Below are 17,917 nucleotides of genomic sequence, written 5' to 3'. Positions count from 1 at the left end.
CAAAGACTTTGAGGTTTAAATGGTTGAAATCCCAGTAATTAGGAGGCTGTTTGCATTCAAAGAAGCTGAAGCTCACGGGGAAGAGGGCAACCATGGTGTCTGGAAAGAGAAGCCCCCCACCCCCGCCCAACAATCAGGTCCACCTGTCCATCATGACGTCCATCGTGACGTGGGGAGGGGGCAGCAGGGGTGACCTCTAGGAGGCCTGGTGACCGGCTGTCAGCGGGCAGGAACCCATGTGGTGTGAATACTGAGCTGGAACCTGCAGTGTGGCCAGGCCCAGCCCCCTCCCCGCAGACCGGAGCCTCCGTGGGAGCAAACTCCTTGAGTCGAGCCCCTCCCGGAGCAGCACCACTGGGACCACGCACACACGCAGTGTAAATATGATTCTGATTTGAATAATACATTTTTTTTCACACTTAATTATTAAGGATTTAGGAGCGATGAGGTTCTGGTAACAAAAGAAAAAAAAAACACTCTCAATCTCTCAATCTTTTACAGAACCAGAAATATTGTAAAATATTTAAAAATAAGTGGTGTTTTTACGGGAGATTCTGGGCAAAATGGGAGGTCGGGGGGAGCCAACGGGGTGTGGCTGGAGCAGGCTGGGGGCACGTGGGAGGGTTCGCCTCACTCTTCTGTCTACCGTGTGGGTTCTACACTCTTCATAGACAAGAGCTTCAACATTCCTTTATCTTTGTGTTGCTGGAAGAAATAAAGATTATGGGGCTTTCTCTGCCTCACCTAGTTGAAGAACTGAACTAGCGTCTCTCTGGTAGACAGTGACATTCAATAAAGTAAGCGATACTCCTTCACTTCCTTGGCGCTTCCCAGCGGGGACTGGGACGGGGGCTTTGCCACCCAAGGGACCTCTGGCAACATCTGAGACGTTCTGGTGATCACGGCAGGTGTGTACGTGCTAGTGCTGTTGGCGTGTGGTGTGCAGAGGCCAGAGATGCCACCAAACGTCCCACGAGGCCCAGGACAGGCCCTCACAAAGGATTATCCAGCCCTGAATATCCATATGGTTGCAGAGTACGGGACTCTTGTCCCAGGAAGAGAGTACAGTGATGGGGACGTGTACTAGGAACCAGGCACCGGCCCGAGGGGGTAGTGTGAGCGTGTAGATGATCACTGGTAGGAATGACCATTGCATGAAAGAATAACGTGTCCTCGCTGACCAGCACACACACGCAAATAAGTGGGAGAGAAGGGAAATGTTCTTCCCAACAGCAGAAAGGCACCTGATAGATGCAGAATCATAGAAAATCCAGACAAGAATCATCAATACACAATAAAACCCGCGAAGGGAAGCCTGACGGAGAAAAGCAAATTCACATGGTCTCGAATTCTCTTCCTTGAAAAGTGGCTTCCTCGTTACAAAGGGAAGAACAGTGACTACCAGGGAGAAACCCAGAGGACAACAGCTTTCCCGAGGAATAAGGACAAACCCCAGGAATGATGGGACGAGCCCACATCGTGAGCTTCCTGAGGGAAAGCGCAGGGAAGGACACATCCCCTCCTCCTGTGGTCTTCACACACAGACAACCTGATGGGGTCCCTCGGGAGCCCCCCACACACCAACGGGTCCTTCAGTCACTGTGACAGAGGACTCGGAGGCCGTGGGAAAGGCAAGGCGCCGAGGCGCGCCCCGGGGGGAATCACAGAGAAGGTGGCCCTGTCCTGGCTGCGGAGCGTAAAGGAAGGCAGCCACGGAGAACATCAGAAGGACGACCGGAAACGGGACGCGTGCGCTTGGCTGACCTTAACGACTGTGCTGCGCTCACTCCCTGGTTTTAGGAAACAGACACTGAGGCCTTTACAGGAGGAAAGAAAGGACTTGATGTCTACACATTAGGCTCAACCGTGGTGTGCGGGTATCCAAACGCTCACACTGCTGAGCCCTGAACTACACGGCTGAGACTCCCCGGGTTCACTGACACGTGACATTTTCTTAACATGAATCCAACACAGCAAATGTGTTTCTGTTCCTTATGATTTTCTCAGTCCCATCTTCTCCCCTTTACTTTAGGGCAAGAATACAGCGTAGAATATGCGTTCGTCTATCATTCCTGTGGCTTCTGCCAAAGGCAGGCTAGTGGTAGGGAGGTTTCGAGGGACGTGGGTTATACTCGGATTTTCGACTGCATGGGGGGGCCGATGCCCTCGCCCCACCAGACCTACGTGCGTGTATATGTGTATATACACGTGCGGTGAAAACAGTGCAGCAGGACGTCTGGGTGGCTCAGTTGGTTCAGCATCAACTTGTGGTTTCGGCTGAGGTCATGATCTAGGGTCATGGGACAGACCCCCGTGTTGGGATCTGTGCCTCGTGGGGAGTCTGCTAGGGATGCTCCCTCTCCCTCTGCCCCTCGCCCTGGCTCAAGCTCACTCTCTCCTGCTCACTCTCTCTCTCTCAAATAAATATTTAAAATGTGGCAAAAGGTTGCCAATTAGGGAATCGGGGGACACAACCTATGAGGGTCCTTTGTATTATTACTACGAGTTCTCTGGAGGTCTGAACTTATTCTAAAATAAAATTATAACAAATACTGTGTGAGAATAAGGATGGGCACCCCGTCCTCTCACTCACCGTGTGGCTGGCGTCTTATCCCATCGCTGCCCACCGCCCACGGCGCACACGGTTGTGGAGATGACAAGACAGGCCGTGCGTGATTATCTTCACAGGACTATCCCTACTCCATTCGGCCTCTGTCTTGAGGGATATTTGAGATGCAGGATGTTTCAGATCCGAAACAGGCAGCAGTGGCTGGTTCGATCACCGCTGGGGTTGAGCAGAATATCCCGCGCACGGAGGCAGAGCCCTGTTAGGCCGGCCCGTGTGGACGGGCCCCAGGCAAGTGTGCTTCTGCAGAGGCCCACGGAGCAGACCACCACAGGCCCATGTCCATGCCCGTGCTCTCCGTTGCGTGGCCACATGATTTGAGAGTTCAGGGAGGTGACCTGGCACTTCCCCAATGACCACCTCTCTGTCTTGTAAGAGCAGGTCAGGCCGCCCACCAAGAGGGGTTCCCCAAAACAATCTGAACCTCTTCAAGGTTCCGCGTCTACCTTTAGGCCAACGTGTTGTCCTTATTAGGAGAACCGTACTCCTCAGGTCATGTCAGAGTGTATTTTATTTATTGTCATCTGGTTTCGGAAAAAGTCTTGTCTGAGCCTACGGGTAAGCAGGGCAGCTGTTACTGTAATCTGGGACAGGGGAGCCACCAGCTGCCTCTCTGAGGCCAGAGGTGACCCCGCAGCAGCAGCAGCACCGCATCAGCAAGGTCAGGGCCTCAGGCAGCCCGCACGCAGCCCTGTAGGCCACCGCCTGCCCGGCCAGTAGAGCTGTCCCCTCCGCTGCAGCCCGGCCAGGAGGCTGGTGGGGCAGGAGGGCAGAGACACGGCCGCCAGGAAAGGACACAGGACCCGGGGGAAGGGCTGACTGGTATCCGGTCGGGGCCACGGGGGAGCCAACGACTGATGCTCAGATAGCGTATACCCCCTGGAATGCCTTATCCTGGAGAAAGTAGGTTTATATACCAGTAGGGTGAGATTACAGAATCACAAAAATAATGATTATTGTCAAGACTTAGTAACAAATCCTCTTAGAAAGCAGGACATTCGCTGGCATCACTTAGCCTCCGGGGTTGCTTTTTGTAGAACTAAAAATCCGACAACCCAAGCAAAAATCTGTAGCTGAGGACGACGGACGACCTCCAGCCTGCGTACCTTCGTGTCCTTCGGACGAAGCAGGGCCTTTTATTTTGCTTCCTTCCGACCACGGTGCTGTGGGAACGGACACAACACCCTGAAAACCACAGTCGGCCGTAACCCCGCTCAATCAGGAAAACCAAAGTTTCCACGAAACACGGGTTCGGGAGATCCAACACCGAAGAAAGGAAGTGCCTGAACATGGCCGCGTCGCCTTACGCCACCCTCTGACTGTCAAGGCCTGAGGCTCGGGGCGGGGAGGAAAGCAAATGCCCTCTCTCTTCAGGGCTGTTCCTTCACCACCAGACGTCTGCTGGAGTTCCTTGAAGCTACAGAAATAGCCAATCCAAGTGATGGATTGCCCAGGAGGCTGCCTCTGACACCGGGGCCAGCGGTACAGGACGCCTGTCCCGGATCACTCCGTACTGGGACCAGGAGAACAGCCAAGCCCTGGCACCTTCCCGTTCTACTGGAAGGGACAGATCACCCTTTGACGATGGTTAGAAAACATGAATTTCTAGGCATGAATCACATACATCTTTTGATCCAGCAATTATACTGCTGGGAATTGACTATCTGCCATCAGCTCTCACTCATTTCTCTACCATCGATCTGTCCTCCCACCTACCAGCCATTAACTGACCACAGATCTACGCACAAGAACGATCATTTCTGCTCTCTCTATAATAAGAGTGGGTTGCAGGCCATTGATAGGGGCAAGTGGGCCCCGCATGCACTCAATTCCCAGGGAGGCCCTGTCCTGCCACGGAGAGGATGGCCCTTATACCAACGAGGACAAAGAGCCAAAGGCCAATCCTGGGTGCAGAGCCCAGGTGCTGGCGTGAGCATGATTCCCACCTGGCCAGGCAGGTTCCACGGCTCCACGAGTCACACCCTCTGGCATCATAAAGACATCTAAATAAAGCGCCACGAATTTAAAAGATGCAGAACGAGAAGAGCATAAGGACATGCCTTTTTACTACAGAGGAGCTCATTTACGCTCCTTTAGCGTAACATTCTCTCTCCTGGTGACAGGAGTCGTCCCGGAAGCCTCGGCAGCAACGTCAACAGAAACCTGCTGCAGAACCATGAGCCTCGAGGCAGAACCTGAGCTATAGAGGCCAGACGCGGTCCAATCACAGCACTTTGTGACCTACAACACACATCAAAATCATCAATGCTATAGCATTCCACGTGGACTCCCGTGAGTAAGACAGCAAGGAGATTTGCTTTCTAGGAGCAACTGCACTTACTCTGAAATGCGGAGCCTGGCAGGTGACCGGGAAGCCTATTCCAAGGCCCGCCTCAGATGGGTCGGAACCTCTCCAGATTTCAGGCCCGCCTCCACGGCGGGTGGGATTCCAGCACCACCATCCATTCAGCGGATGTTTCCTGAGAACCTCCTGGCCAGGCACCCGGGTCCTGGCAACACAGTCCTTAAGACTAAAATCCCGACCTCATGACCCTTCACTTGATGGGGACACAGAGCATCACACGGGAGTGTGGGATGCAGAACCACCTGCAGGCTCTGCTCGCAGGTGTGCGGGAGCACCCGGATGGCACCTGGTGCTGGGGTGCAGCGACATCACGTGGGGCCAGCGCGCTGCTGGAGCGCGAGGCGCAGAGGCAGCCAAGGGTCCTCCAAGCACAGTGGTCCCGAGAGAGGGGAGAGTGGCACAGAGAGGATGCAAGGCAAGGGGGGCTCACAGGTGCTGGACGAGCAAGCAGTTCTGGATGCGCACAGGTACCAAGTGCTGCAGAGATGTGGCCACAGATGCCACCAAAACCTGACCGCTGGATGTGACCTGGGGTAGGTCGCAAGCATCCTCGGGGAGATTCATGTCAGACAGGCCCGGTTCCTCTAGTCTCGGGACAGACAGACGGGCCTGGTTCCTCTACTCTGGGGACAGATAGACGGTCCCCGGTTCCTCTAGTCTTGGAGACAGATAGATGGGCCCAGTTCCTCTAGTCTTGGGGATGGATAGACGGAACCTAGTCTTAGGGATAGACAGATGGGCCCCGTTCCTCTAGTCTTGGGACGGACAGACGGTCGCCGGTTCCTCTAGTCTTGGGACGGACAGACGGTCGCCGGTTCCTCTAGTCTCGGGGATGGATGCACAGTCCGCCTACTTCAACATCATCAGTTTGTACAGAAGCCGCTTGCCCTTCCCTGCAGCAGCTCCAATGACCCCGCAGGGATGGATACAGAATAAGAGCCTGCGGGTCTGCAGGGGATCCAGGTCACAGAGCGGGCCGCTGGGAAGAACAACGTCCCTGGGGCCACCGGGGAACACCCGCGTCACCCCAGACCAGGGAAACCACAGGCACAGATGTGCGTCTAGACCTGACAATCCAGCGGGATGAGATGGATCCCGAGACTTCTATGTCTTAACAACCAAAGTCACCCTAAAGTAACTCAAAATCATCACACCGTAAGGTTGACCCAGAGTGACACCAGCCCTTGTCCGGATGCGGGTTTTCCTCGCATGTTTTTCCTCACCCACTCCCGTCACGGTCTGTGCCTCCTATTCTGGCTGCTGCACCAGACTTCGTGCCTGACAATTACTGGCAACGAGATCTCCCCTGTTCTCGAAGGACCCGCACACATTCTGCTTTCAGCAACACAATTCAGGGTTTCGGGACCTCACACATCCAGAGCTGCTCACCAGTTACGCTCTGGGTTAGATGGAGTCTTGATGGAATAAGGCTCTTTCCCATCATGTAACGGGTCATAGCAGTCAGCGCCTGCCATCCCCCGCATCCCTGTGTATCTGCCGTGGACTGTATCCCTGTGCACCATATCCACCGTGCACCGTATCCCTGTGCACCTGTTGTACACCGTATCCCTGTGCACCTGTTGTACACCATATCTCTGTGTACCTGCCGTGCACTGTATCCACTGTGCACCTATCCCTGTCCACCTGCCATGCACTGTATCTGCCATGCACCATATCCCTGTGCATCTGCCGTGCCCTGTATCCCTGTGTACCTGCTGTGCACCATATCCCTGTGCACCTGCTGTGCACGATATCCCTGTGCCCCTGCCGTGCACTGTATCTGCCGGGCACCCACGTGCACCATATCCCTGGGCCTACTCTGAACTCTGCTCCAGCAGCTCCCGACAGCTCTTCTAGGGACCCCTCCTTGGGGGTGTCCTCTAGGGCACTGGCAGCCAGCAGGAGCCACCCTGGACTGCCCCCCTCCCCCGCCAGCAGCCCTCTGGCACCCCTGTTCCAGGACCTGGACACCAGCATGTGCTCCCAGGGGAGGCAGTGTGGGGAGAGGTGGCCACAGCAGGACAGCCCCTGACCACATGGCTGCCAGTGCAGCTCAGCCGGCCCCACCCCATGGGTGTGCAGGGGCCAGGGGAGCATCAAGAGTTTCCTCCAAACTACAAAAAGCAGGTGCACTCAGAACCCGCTGGCTGCAGCCCACCTCGGCAGCCAACAGGCAGTGGGGCGAGAGGTCAGGTGTGATTATTTCCATTCAATGAGACGCAACACCCACCCCAGACACCGCTTGGGCTCCCCACAGCTGCCTGTGTGTCTCCAGCCCTGGCCCCCAGCAGGAGGGTGCTCCCGGCTCCGAGGAGTCCGTGGCTCCTCCCCACCCTGGACCACGTAGCAGTGGGCCTGCCCGCTAGGACACGCGCTTAGTCCTGCACAGTTGACAGAGCCCACCTGGCAAACAGCTGCGTGACGGCCCTAAAAATCCACTCGAACAAATTCAAAAGATCACAAGGGGGCATCTGCACGTCAGGCCCACAGGGTTGGTGCAGACGTCATTACAGCACGGTCACCCCCTGCGGCGCTTGGAGCCGTGAGCACAACCAGCCAGCAGAGCGGCACGGAGGGGGCACTGCCTTTGAGGAAACTCAGTCCCTTTATTCCTCCCCGTTTACCTGCTTGGGAACCTCCCACAGTCTGAGGCCCCAGGACTGCAGCTTTGGGAATCCCCTTCCCTCGGACGAAGCTTATACGCAGGAAAGCAGAGCACGGCACACGCGAATCCACTTGGCAGGAGGTTATGCCACCAAAACCACGGATACTCCATTTCTCCTGAAAAGAACGGGAGGGAAGAGCAGCAGGTGCTCTCGGTCGACTCCCCTCCTGGAAGCGCGGCTCGGGGACAGGCCGCCCGGGCGCACCTGCCCATCCTCCGGGAGCCGTGCGCGGAAGCGGCGGTGGCCTGACCTATGGAGAATCGGTGCGGGGTGCTCCTGTCTCCTAGGCTGTTTGCCCCGTGGGAGAAAAGCACAGTGAAAAAAAAAAAATCTGTGCACTTAAGAGGCACGTTTTGGGTTTGAAACAGGATTTCTCATTCTTTAGGATTTTACCTTGTGAGAATCTCAGGCTTCCAGAAAACCTATAAAAGGCGGTATAAGGTTTCCCATATGTTCTTCACGTGGGTTCCCCAGGACTAACGTTGGCCCCGTCTGCTTCATCCTGTTCTCCTTCCGCACCTGCTCGTCGGGGTGGCCCGTCTACCCCGCGGCCTGTGCCTCCGAGACGCGGCACTCTCCCTCGTAAGCACAGCGTCAGGACTGAAATCAGGAAAGTCCACCAGTCCGCTCCCTCCAGCCGACACGCGCGCCTGCAAATTCAGCCAAGGTCCAGCCGACGTCCCTTTTAGGAAAGGCAACAGCACCATTTCGGGGTTCGGGATACACCCGGGTGTCTTGTCTCTTCGTCTGTCACCGGACAGTTAGTTTTCTGGGGTCTTCTGTGACCGTCACACTTTGCAGAGCCCCCCCCCATTTCGTGGACTACCCCCCCAGTCCCGGTTCACATCTTCGGCGTCACACACCCACGAGACGCTGCGGGGCCCCAGGGGATGCTGGCTCAGGACGCTGGGCCCCGGTGGCACCTGCCAGGTTTCTCCGCGTCCGTAAGTGACCACCCTCCTCTTGCCCTCTGAGCCTGGGACGTGCCTCCTCTTTCTTCAAGCGCTTGCTCAGCACCCTTTTGGTGGAGAATGGAATTTAGGAGCCAGGATCAGAGCTCCAGGTTGGATTTACCCATAAAGGAGGAAAAGCAGAAGTGCCAGGACAAGGAGGGGAGAGCAAGAAATCACTAGATCCTGTGATTTTGCTCAAACCCAGCCCATTCTCTCCAGCCTCAGCACTCTGGTCCTCATCCAAAGGCCATGGGCTCCCGAGCCCGCGTGCACGGTGGCCGAACCCATGCCACGCCCCCTCCCCGAGTGCCACCGTATCCTGCACACCACGAACTAGAGGGAACCTCCCCAAAATGCAAAGCTGCTCCGCACCCCTCTATCCGACACCTGGTGGACTCTCTTTTGCCCCTGGGATGGATGGAATTCTTAGCCGACTCTAGGTCCTAATGTCCAGGCCCTTTGTGAAGGGCCCTCCCCCCCTCCTCCTTCTGGAACATTCTCCCCCTCCAAGCCCACAGCTTCTCATCCTTCAATCCTGGGGCTACGCTAGCTCGTAGCTCCCCCGCACAGGGAAGCGTCCGGCTCGCACACCTGGCCCGCTGGCAGTCACCCGCCCCTGCGGACCAGCTGGCGTCGGTCTCGCCCAGCAGGCCGTGGGCTCCTGGGGGCAGGCTAGTGTCGGCTCGGCCGGACCCACGCCCTCCAGGGCCACCCCGCGCTGCCGCGAGGAACCGTCGGGCACAGGCGGCCGCCTGGTCTAGCGATGGTCCTGGTGCAGAGTCAGGGCCCAAAACTGCTGACGCTCCCTCCACCCGGGAGGCGATCATCAAGCCAACAGGCCCTCGCAAACCCCCATCACCACACGCACCAGGGCTATGAACGCTCACGAGCCTGCACGGGGAGCCGGCTCCCGGGAACTTGCCTGCGGGAAAGGATTCAGGACGGGACGACACGCTCGCGCCCCCGCAAGCTCCCGGAGCGCTTTACCCGGACCCACGAGGCAAGGACGCGCTGGGAGAGCGGCCAGTGGAACCACACGTGCCCCGAGCAGTCACGGATAGTCCTGAGACACAGATGCCCGCGCTGCACGGGCGTGACAGGCTCTCCCGCTGCGTGAACCGGTTAGAAACGAATGCAAGCGAAGGTGACGAGGGTGCTCCCGGGCACCTGCAGCAGAGCCGTCGACGCGGGCAACGTGACGGGCCAAAGTTCATTTTCTAGCGGCCCCTGCTCCTAAGGAAACTTCAGCAGCAGCAGCAGCAGCAGCAGCAGCAGCAGCAGCAGCAGCAGCAGCAAGATCGAGCCCGTCAGCGGGCCCAGGAACACCACCTCGTGTTCTCGGATTTGGGGGAACACGCGCATTCGGGGAAGACGGGGGATTGAAACGCTCACCCTGCGAGGCCTCCCCCGGATGCCACGGGAGCTTCGATGCCGCGATCCAGGACCCGCGTGGGGCCTCACAAGTTCAGAGAGCTTCTATTTTCACAGATATTTACCGTCTGGAGAAAGCCCAGCGGGGGGGATTCCACGGAGTTTCCTGATGGGACCGCCCCTCGGGCGCGGCTCACCAGGTGGCTGCAAGCGTCCCCTGCGTGGGGGGTTCTCCGGCTGCCGCCCCGAGTGCTCCGAGACACCTGGAGGTTAGTGCTATTCCCACACAGCTCCGAAAGATGCTCCGGACAACCCGGCACCCTTTCCCACGGTGGGTCCCAGGGAAGCATGTCATGGACCTCGTGGACCTGCGACCGGAATCGTCTGGGAAGCTCCAGGCTGCCCCCCGCCCCGTCAGTGGGCTTTCTTCGGGTGCCTCCCAACCCAGCAGGAAACGGGAGTTTCCAAGAAGGTGATGGAATGTGGTCCTCCCTGGCCGTCGCGGGCCTGCACGTTTCCCTCTCGTGACTCAGGTAACGAGGCTTCCAGAAAGCGCAGGTAAGAAAAGGAGGCACGAGGCTCTCCGTCACTGGGCGACATGCGGGGAGGCCGGAGGCCGAAGAGCCAGCCGCTGCTCCGGATCCAGAAGGCCTGGGCGGGCCCATCCCCGGGAAGACACACGTCGCGGCCTGAGGCCCAGGCTGATGCGTGGGTTTGCGACGCACGAGGGCAGGGTCACAGCAGCCATGGAGACTTGCGAGCAGGACTCGGGTCCTGCGTCCCTCTGGTTCTCGTGCAGTTGTGAGGCTGAGCCCACCCGCGCTCCTTAGCGCCCCTCTGTCCCGCACACCGACTCCCGAGGTGCTCGGCCTCAGAGCTGCCGACGCCGCACCTCCCCCAGGACCGGGACAGGAGCCACAGCGAGCGTCCCAGCTTCCAGAGCCTTCCATGGCAGCAGGTGCAACGGCAGGAGGAACGGGCAGTGCTGCTTGCGTTGCGCGTGGGCTCCGCTTGCTTGCTCTGGTTTATGCCACGGTCCCCTCCGGAGGAACCAAATGTCGCACGCGTGAGCGTTTTGGTTTGGCGAGACGGGCTCCTGTTTGTGCGGAGCGCTGCTGGGCGCCCTGGGAACACCTCCGACCTGAGGCCTGGGTCCTCTCTGCGCGCGTGACCCGCCCTGGCTGCTGCGTGACGGGACCATGAGCAGGGCCAGTGGCCAGGCGGCAGGGGCCGCGGAGACCTCTGAGCGGTGGGACGGGAGGGGGCTACCCCGCGCTGCCCCGGACGCCCCCCAGAGCAGTCGTCGGCCTCTGCTGAGTGAGCCGCTCCGGGGACGGCGCATGATTGCTCGTTTGCAGACTCGACTTTATTTAATTTATTTATTCATTCATTCATTCATTCATTCATGAGACAGAGAGACAGGCAGAGGGAGAAGCAGGCTCCATGCAGGGAGTCCGATGTGGGACTCAATCCCAGGACCCCAGGGTCATGCCCTGAGCCAAAGGTGGGGTTAAACCACTGAGCCACCCGGGCCACCCAAGACGTGACATTCTAAAAACCAGCAAAGACAGTTTATTACGTTCCCCCTGAGGAAACTTTCCAGGGAAGCTACATGACTGCATGGAGGTGGACGGGCAAGGAGGGAGCTGGAAGGCGAGGGGGGGCGGGGGGCAGGGTTGCCGCCCCACGGTGGTGGCAGCCGCCGTTCCTCGCTCCCAAGAAACCAGGGAGTGAAGTCAGGACGGGAAGGCCAACTGGTTAGGTTTTTTCTTCACTTTTTTTTTTTTTTTTTTTTTTTAAGATTTTATTTATTTGAGAGAGCGCGCCAGAGAGACCACGAGTGGGGGGGAGGGCAGAGGGAGAAGCGGAGGGAGTGGCCCCTGAGTGCAGGGTCTGACACGGGGCTCGATCCCAGGACCCTGGGGCCGTGACCTGGGCCGAGGGCAGATGCTTTGCTGACCGAGCCCCCGGGCGCCCCGGGGAAGCAGCCTGAGGGACGCTGGGTAAAGAGGGCTTCGCCCCGAGGACGGCGGGGATGAGCCGATGGGTACAGACTCACGCTGGTGAAGTGACTGTCGCCAGGGGGCAGCGACCCCTGTCCCACCGGGGGCCGGAGCACCCCTCTCCTGGGCTCCTGCCCAGACGATCCTGCGCCGGCCCCAAGTGTCCGCAGCACCGTTCACGGCCCTCGGGGACCCCAGCCCTCAGGCTGCACCTCCCTGGGCCTCCTCCCAACGCGTCCGAGCCCTGAGGTTCCAGAAAGCCGATGCGGGCACGTGCCGCAGGCGCTGAGAAAGAGGGCTCGTGCGGCGGGCGGTGAGGCCCCCGGGGTGGGTGCCCACGAGAAGCCGCGGGCCCGGGGCGACGCCCGGCCCAGGCGGGAGAAGCGGGAGGCCCGGCACGTCCACGCGGGCGCACTCCACGAAGCTACCCCCGCACTTGGCCACGGCCGCTGGTTGTTCCTGCCAAAGACGGTCTGATGCAGCGGCGCGTTCATTAAACGGCAGCGAGAGCCTCGGGAGGCCCACGCTGGATCATCAGTAACGGGCAGAACCCGGTGAAGGCAATTAATTCAGTTCCAGAAAATTAATTTTTGAAAGTAAGCAAAGGGGGGAGAGTGTGGACTGGAGCGGGGACAGCGTTCACGCCCTATTAGAAATGGGGTTAAACGTGCGATTAATTGTGTTTGAATAACCAGCGGAGAAACCTGCTCCAACGGGTCACAGGCAGCTCCATGGAAACCCATTTGCTGGGAGAAAGGCCCCCGGGCAGGGCCTTCCAGACGTTCCCATCAAGCTAGTGAGGGAGCCCTAAACTGGGAAATAGAGATGGTTCTGGAAACACCCCTGTTCTGCCCTTCGGCGGCGGCGCTCCTCTGCGCGGCCCCCTCCCCCCCCCCCAGCCTCCCGCAGCAGCCACCTGCACCTGCCCGCGGGCCCCATCCCCGGCACCACCCCTGGGGCAAGGCTGTGCACACTCAGGGGGCACACACGCGGCCCTCGCCATCGCTCCACCCCGTGGGGGGCCTGCCCCATCATCCACCTGCACCTGCCCACGGGCCCCACCTCCAGCACCGCCCCCGGGGGCAGGGCCACGCACACTTGGGGGTATGCACACATCGCTCCACCACCCACCTGTACCTGCCTGCAGGCCCCACCCCCCGCACCACCCCCGGGGGCAGGGCTGTGCACACTCGGGGGGGGGGGGGGGGGGGGCAGGGCCACGCACACTTGGGGGTATGCACACATCGCTCCACCACCCACCTGTACCTGCCTGCAGGCCCCACCCCTGGCACTACCCCCGGGGGCAGGGCTGTGCACACTCAGGGGGGGGCAGGGCCACGCACACTTGGAGGTATGCACACATCGCTCCACCAGCCACCTGTACCTGCCTGCAGGCCCCACCCCTGGCACCACCCCCGGGGGCAGGGCTGTGCACACTCGGGGGGGGGGGCACACACACGCGGCCCTCGCCATCACTCCAGCCATACACACCAGACCAGCCATGGTGGGGTCACACCCCGACCAGAGGAATGCCCGGGGAGGCCGCGGGGGCCCTGACGGTTCATCACCAGCACCACCTCCTCGGCCACCGGCTGCCCCATCTGCCTGCACCTGAGGGAGCGCGTCACCCTGCCGACGTCATCACACTAAGCCCCGGGACAGCGGGGCCCACGCTGCAGCCGACTTGCTAGCCTCGGGGACCACAGGGGACGGCCCGGGACGGGGGAGTTGGAAGTGCTGCCACAGTGGTGGGGCTGAGGGCTCCTCCCCCGGGTGACGGCCCCCCTGCGAGCCTATGACCTCATCAGGGCCCCTGCCGCCTCCCCCAGCTGTCCGTCCCGGGGCCCTCCCCGCAGCCACACACCCCTGCATGCACGGTGTCCTCCCTGGAGGCGGCGGCATGTCACAAGGGCGGCTCTCAGAGCTGGGGTACACGGACCCCGCACCCGACACTCCTGCCCCCAAGCAGCCAGCGAGGGTCACTGAAGGACCCCCGGGGAGGTGGGAGGGGAGGTGTCTGCACGCGGCGCTCGGCCGACACGGGAGCCCCGCTGGGCCTGACCACACGCCTCCACATCCTCGTCCCCTTCGGACTTGTGGGCAGACACACGCCGCCCCTGACAGGCTCACGTCACGAGCGAGCTCCTTCCACAGCGCGAGACGCTTTCTTCTCGACGTGACCACGTGCCGGCCAGCGTGCGAGGCGGTGCCATGGGCCTGCTGCAGCGCCGTCACCTCTGGGGGGACCCGAGCGGACGCTCATCCAGCTGCTCCCCGGGCCCTCGCGTGGCAGCACGAGCACATCCGGCTTCCCCCTCCCCAGGCAGCAGGGCCCGGAGGCTGGAGACCGCCGGTGGCCACACCATCGCGCTCCGTGGGGCAGCCCCCGCAGCGGCGCCGGTGACACAGGCCCCGGGATCAAGGGTCGGAGCCCGGGGCACCTCAACCGCGGCCCCACGAGCCCGTGAGACACGTCGGGGAACGTGGACTCGCCGAAGCGTGAAGCCTCGCCCTGGCCTGCGGGGCCGCGGCCGGGGACGGCGACAGGAAGGCAGACACCAGGCAGACGCTGCGGCCCCGGGAGAAGCAGCAGGCCAGCCCCCGAGGTTCCGGATTCCGCGGACAGACTTGGACAGTCGGGCGCGGGTGGAGGCCGGGTTCTCGCCAGGCGCTGGCAGAGCCAGAGCAGATTTTCCTGGGCTTATTTTAGGCTGGGCGAGGCCGTAAACAAGCCCGGGGACCAATCCACAGACAGCCTGTCTAGACCCTTATTTGCAGCAGAAGGTCACCGGAGAGGCAGACGTCCCAGATGTCCCGCAGGCATGTGACACGGCCGCGGCCCAGCCGGCGCTGGCCGCCCCACAGGGACACTTACCTCACCTTCCAGGCGTCGACGGCGGGACCGGACGGGGCAGCCCCGGGAGGCAGGAGGTGGCCGGGGCAGGGCCGCCCCACACGCCGGGCTCCCCGCATGCTCACACGCACGGTGGGGCGGGGGATGCGGGGAGAGGGGACGGGTGGGGGCCCGTGGCGCTCGGGGCTGCCAGGTACAGAGGGGACACGAGAGGTTCCGGTTCACAGCAAAGGGTCGTTCAAATCCATGAAAATATACATCAGGGTCCCAGGGAACGGGGGGGCTTAATGGCTGAAGGCAGAGCCTCTGGATCCCAACGTCAGGTCTGACTGGCCCCAATGCTCACCCTGGGGTCCTTTCTGGCCCCAACCCTCACCCCTGGGTCCCTCCTAGCCCCAACACTTATCCCGGGGTCCCTCCCGGCCCCACCGCTCACCCTGGGGTCCCACTTGGCCCCACTGCTCACCCTGGAGTCTCGCTGCTAAACCCGGGGTCCCACCCAGCCCCAATGTTCACTCTAGGGTCCCGTTGCTCACCCTGGGGTCCCTCTTGGCCCCACTGTTCACCCTGGGGTCCTGCCGCTCACCCCGGGGTCCCTCCTGGCCCCACCGTTCACCCTGAGGTCCCACCCAGCCCTGCTGCTCACCCCAGAGTCTAACCACTCACCCCGGAGTCCCTCCTGGCCCTGCCGCTCACCCCAGGGTCTTGCTGCTCACCCTGGGGTCCCTCCCAGCCCCAATGCTCACCATCGGGTCGCTCCTGGCCCCAACAGTCACCCTGAGATCCTGCCACTCACCCTGGGGCCCCACGTGTCCCCAATGCTCACCCCAGAGCCCCACCCGGCCCCAATGCTCACCCCAGAGTCCCCCCCAGACCCCCCCACTTAACAGCTGGGCTTGTTTCCCAACTAAAAAACAGAAGTAACATTTGTACCTAAATCCTAGAGGTGTTTTGAGGAATAAATGAGTAAATAAGATATGGAAACTTCGCAGAACAACCCTTGGCGAGTGGGACCATCCCGTGAAGGTCGGATGCTCCTGCCGTCAGCATCCTACTTAAGCCACCGCCGCCCACACGGCAGCGCCATGGGGTCTCCCTCCCCGGGCTGCAGCCGCCGCAGCCCAGGCCACACCGACCGGACGGACAGAGCCTGACGACCTGACCTGGGGTAAGTTAGAGACGCCCTCCGCGCCCCAGGTTCCCCCAGGCCATGGCGGTTCTAGAACATGCAGCTCACAGGCCTATTTTTAGGTAGAAACTGTTAGTTTAAAAAGGTGGCTGTGGGGATTCCCGGGGGGCTCAGCGGTTGAGCACCGCCTTTGGCCCAGGGGGTGATCCGGGGTCCTGGGATCGAGTCCTGCATCGGGCTCCCTGCAGGGAGCCTGCTTCTCCCTCTGCCTCTCTATCTCTCATGAATAAATAAATAAAATCTTAAAAAAAAAGTAAAAAGGTGGCTGCTGTGCCCTAGGTCCCCGTTTCCCTGCCGTGCACAGGTCACATTCCAGGGCAGGAACGTCGAACGCAAACCCTTGGACGGTCAGGGGCCTGAGAAACGCCTCATGCATCCAGGGATCCCGGCCAATGGAATATTCTCGGAGCTAAAATTCATCTTTAAGCACCAGGTGGTTACTTGGTACCACTTGTATGAGCCCCTTTCTACAACACGCAGATGCACTCCCGACCTAACAAGTGGAATTCCGGCCAATAAATCAAAAAGCAGCAAGAGGCAAAGAAGGAAGAGGAGAGATCCCCGCTGTGCCCCTTCCTCGCACGGCAATGAGCCCGGCGTACGTCCTGCCGGCACCCGAGCCAGGGGCGCTCGCTCACCTGCTTGGCAGCTGCCTGGCCTGGAGGTAGGGAGCCGCGCGTCAGCACCGGCGGGCTCCCGGGGCCGCAGAGCTCGGGGAAGGGGTTGGGGATGGCCGGCAGAGACGAGGTCCTGAGCTGCTGGTCTTCTTCCTGCAGGCGTCTGGGGGGAGAGACACAACCGCGGGTTAAAAGCTGCCGTCGTAAAAAAATATATAATGATAATAATAAACCCAATAAATAAATAACCTATAAATAAAAAGCTGCCGCCGTCTCCCGAAGCGATCCCAGAATCCCGCCTCTGGGGACGTAGCCCTGACAACTCTAATAGGTACCAGGGTACCGGGTTCCCAGCAGGCCTGGTCCCGCGGTCAAGAGGCGGAGCGACCGCGGCGTGTGCATCGACGCGTGGACGGGGAAGCACACGTGCTCCACCCTCATAAGGGGACACCTGCCCGAGGAAGGGGCTTCCGACTCCTGCTGCCGCCGGGATGACGCCGGAGGACACAAGCCACCCACAGAAGGACGGATGGCGCGGGACGGCACGTCCATGGGGCACCTCGGGTCACCATCCCCGGGCTAGCGCCGCGCAGGGTGCTGGGGGCCAGGGAGGGAGCGGGGGGCGGGGGGGCTCCTGGGTCTCGGGCAGAGGCTCCCTCCTGCAGGGTGAGCAAGGCCCTGGGGATCACGGTGACGGAAGTACACGCAGCACCTTGAACCGGTTCGCCTACGGTCGAGATGGCCGATTTCATGGTACGTGCGTTATTCCGCAAAAAAGTCTGTTTCTGGTTTTTCTTTTAAAGCCATTCGCAGACCCGCAGGCCCAGATCCCCGCGCTCACTGCACAGCCGGGCCTGAGAAGCGCCGTGCGAACGCTCCCAGCAGACGACGCTCCGTGCGGGATGCGGGACACGTACCAGCCCCCCGGCCCCGACGGCTCCCCGGCGACGGTGGGCAAGGAGGCTCTGTGAGAAGGAGCGTTTTCAGGAGAACAACTGTGCCCAGGGCCCTGGCAGCGAACACTCCTCCAAGCGCGTGGAAACACGAGAAGCGGCTTTGCGCGTCTCGTCTGCATCGTGGAACCGATGCCCGTTTGTACAAAAAGGTGGTCGGGAGTGAATGCATCGGAGGCGAGCGCCCCGTGCCGCGAACCCCAGAGCACGGAAGCCGCGGAAACTCCCCGCAGCCCCCTGCACCCCGAGGCAGCGCGGAGAGCCACTGCGGGGCGCCACCACGCTGCCCACCCGCGGGCACGTCCGCCCAAGACTGCAAG

The 17,917-nt window shown here is 60.7% G+C and overlaps 1 protein-coding gene across 7 annotated transcripts in view; it reads right to left on the bottom strand.

Annotated features, from left to right (window-relative positions):
- The window catches only part of GRB10 (growth factor receptor bound protein 10), a 153,506-nt gene that overhangs the window by 33,617 nt on the left and 101,972 nt on the right, over nucleotides 1-17,917 (bottom strand). For all 7 annotated transcript variants that reach the window (XM_072760100.1, XM_072760104.1, XM_072760102.1 and 4 more), the window contains one exon: nucleotides 16,666-16,807. In XM_072760100.1, the coding sequence (XP_072616201.1) occupies nucleotides 16,666-16,807 (142 nt within the window). The remainder of the gene's footprint in view (nucleotides 1-16,665; nucleotides 16,808-17,917) is intronic.

This window comes from Vulpes vulpes, chromosome 5, assembly GCF_048418805.1.
Source record: "Vulpes vulpes isolate BD-2025 chromosome 5, VulVul3, whole genome shotgun sequence".
In the NCBI taxonomy this organism is placed as follows: Eukaryota; Metazoa; Chordata; class Mammalia; order Carnivora; family Canidae; genus Vulpes; species Vulpes vulpes.
The sequence above is the reverse complement of the archived record's forward strand: the minus strand, read 5'-3'. Positions and strand labels throughout refer to the sequence as shown.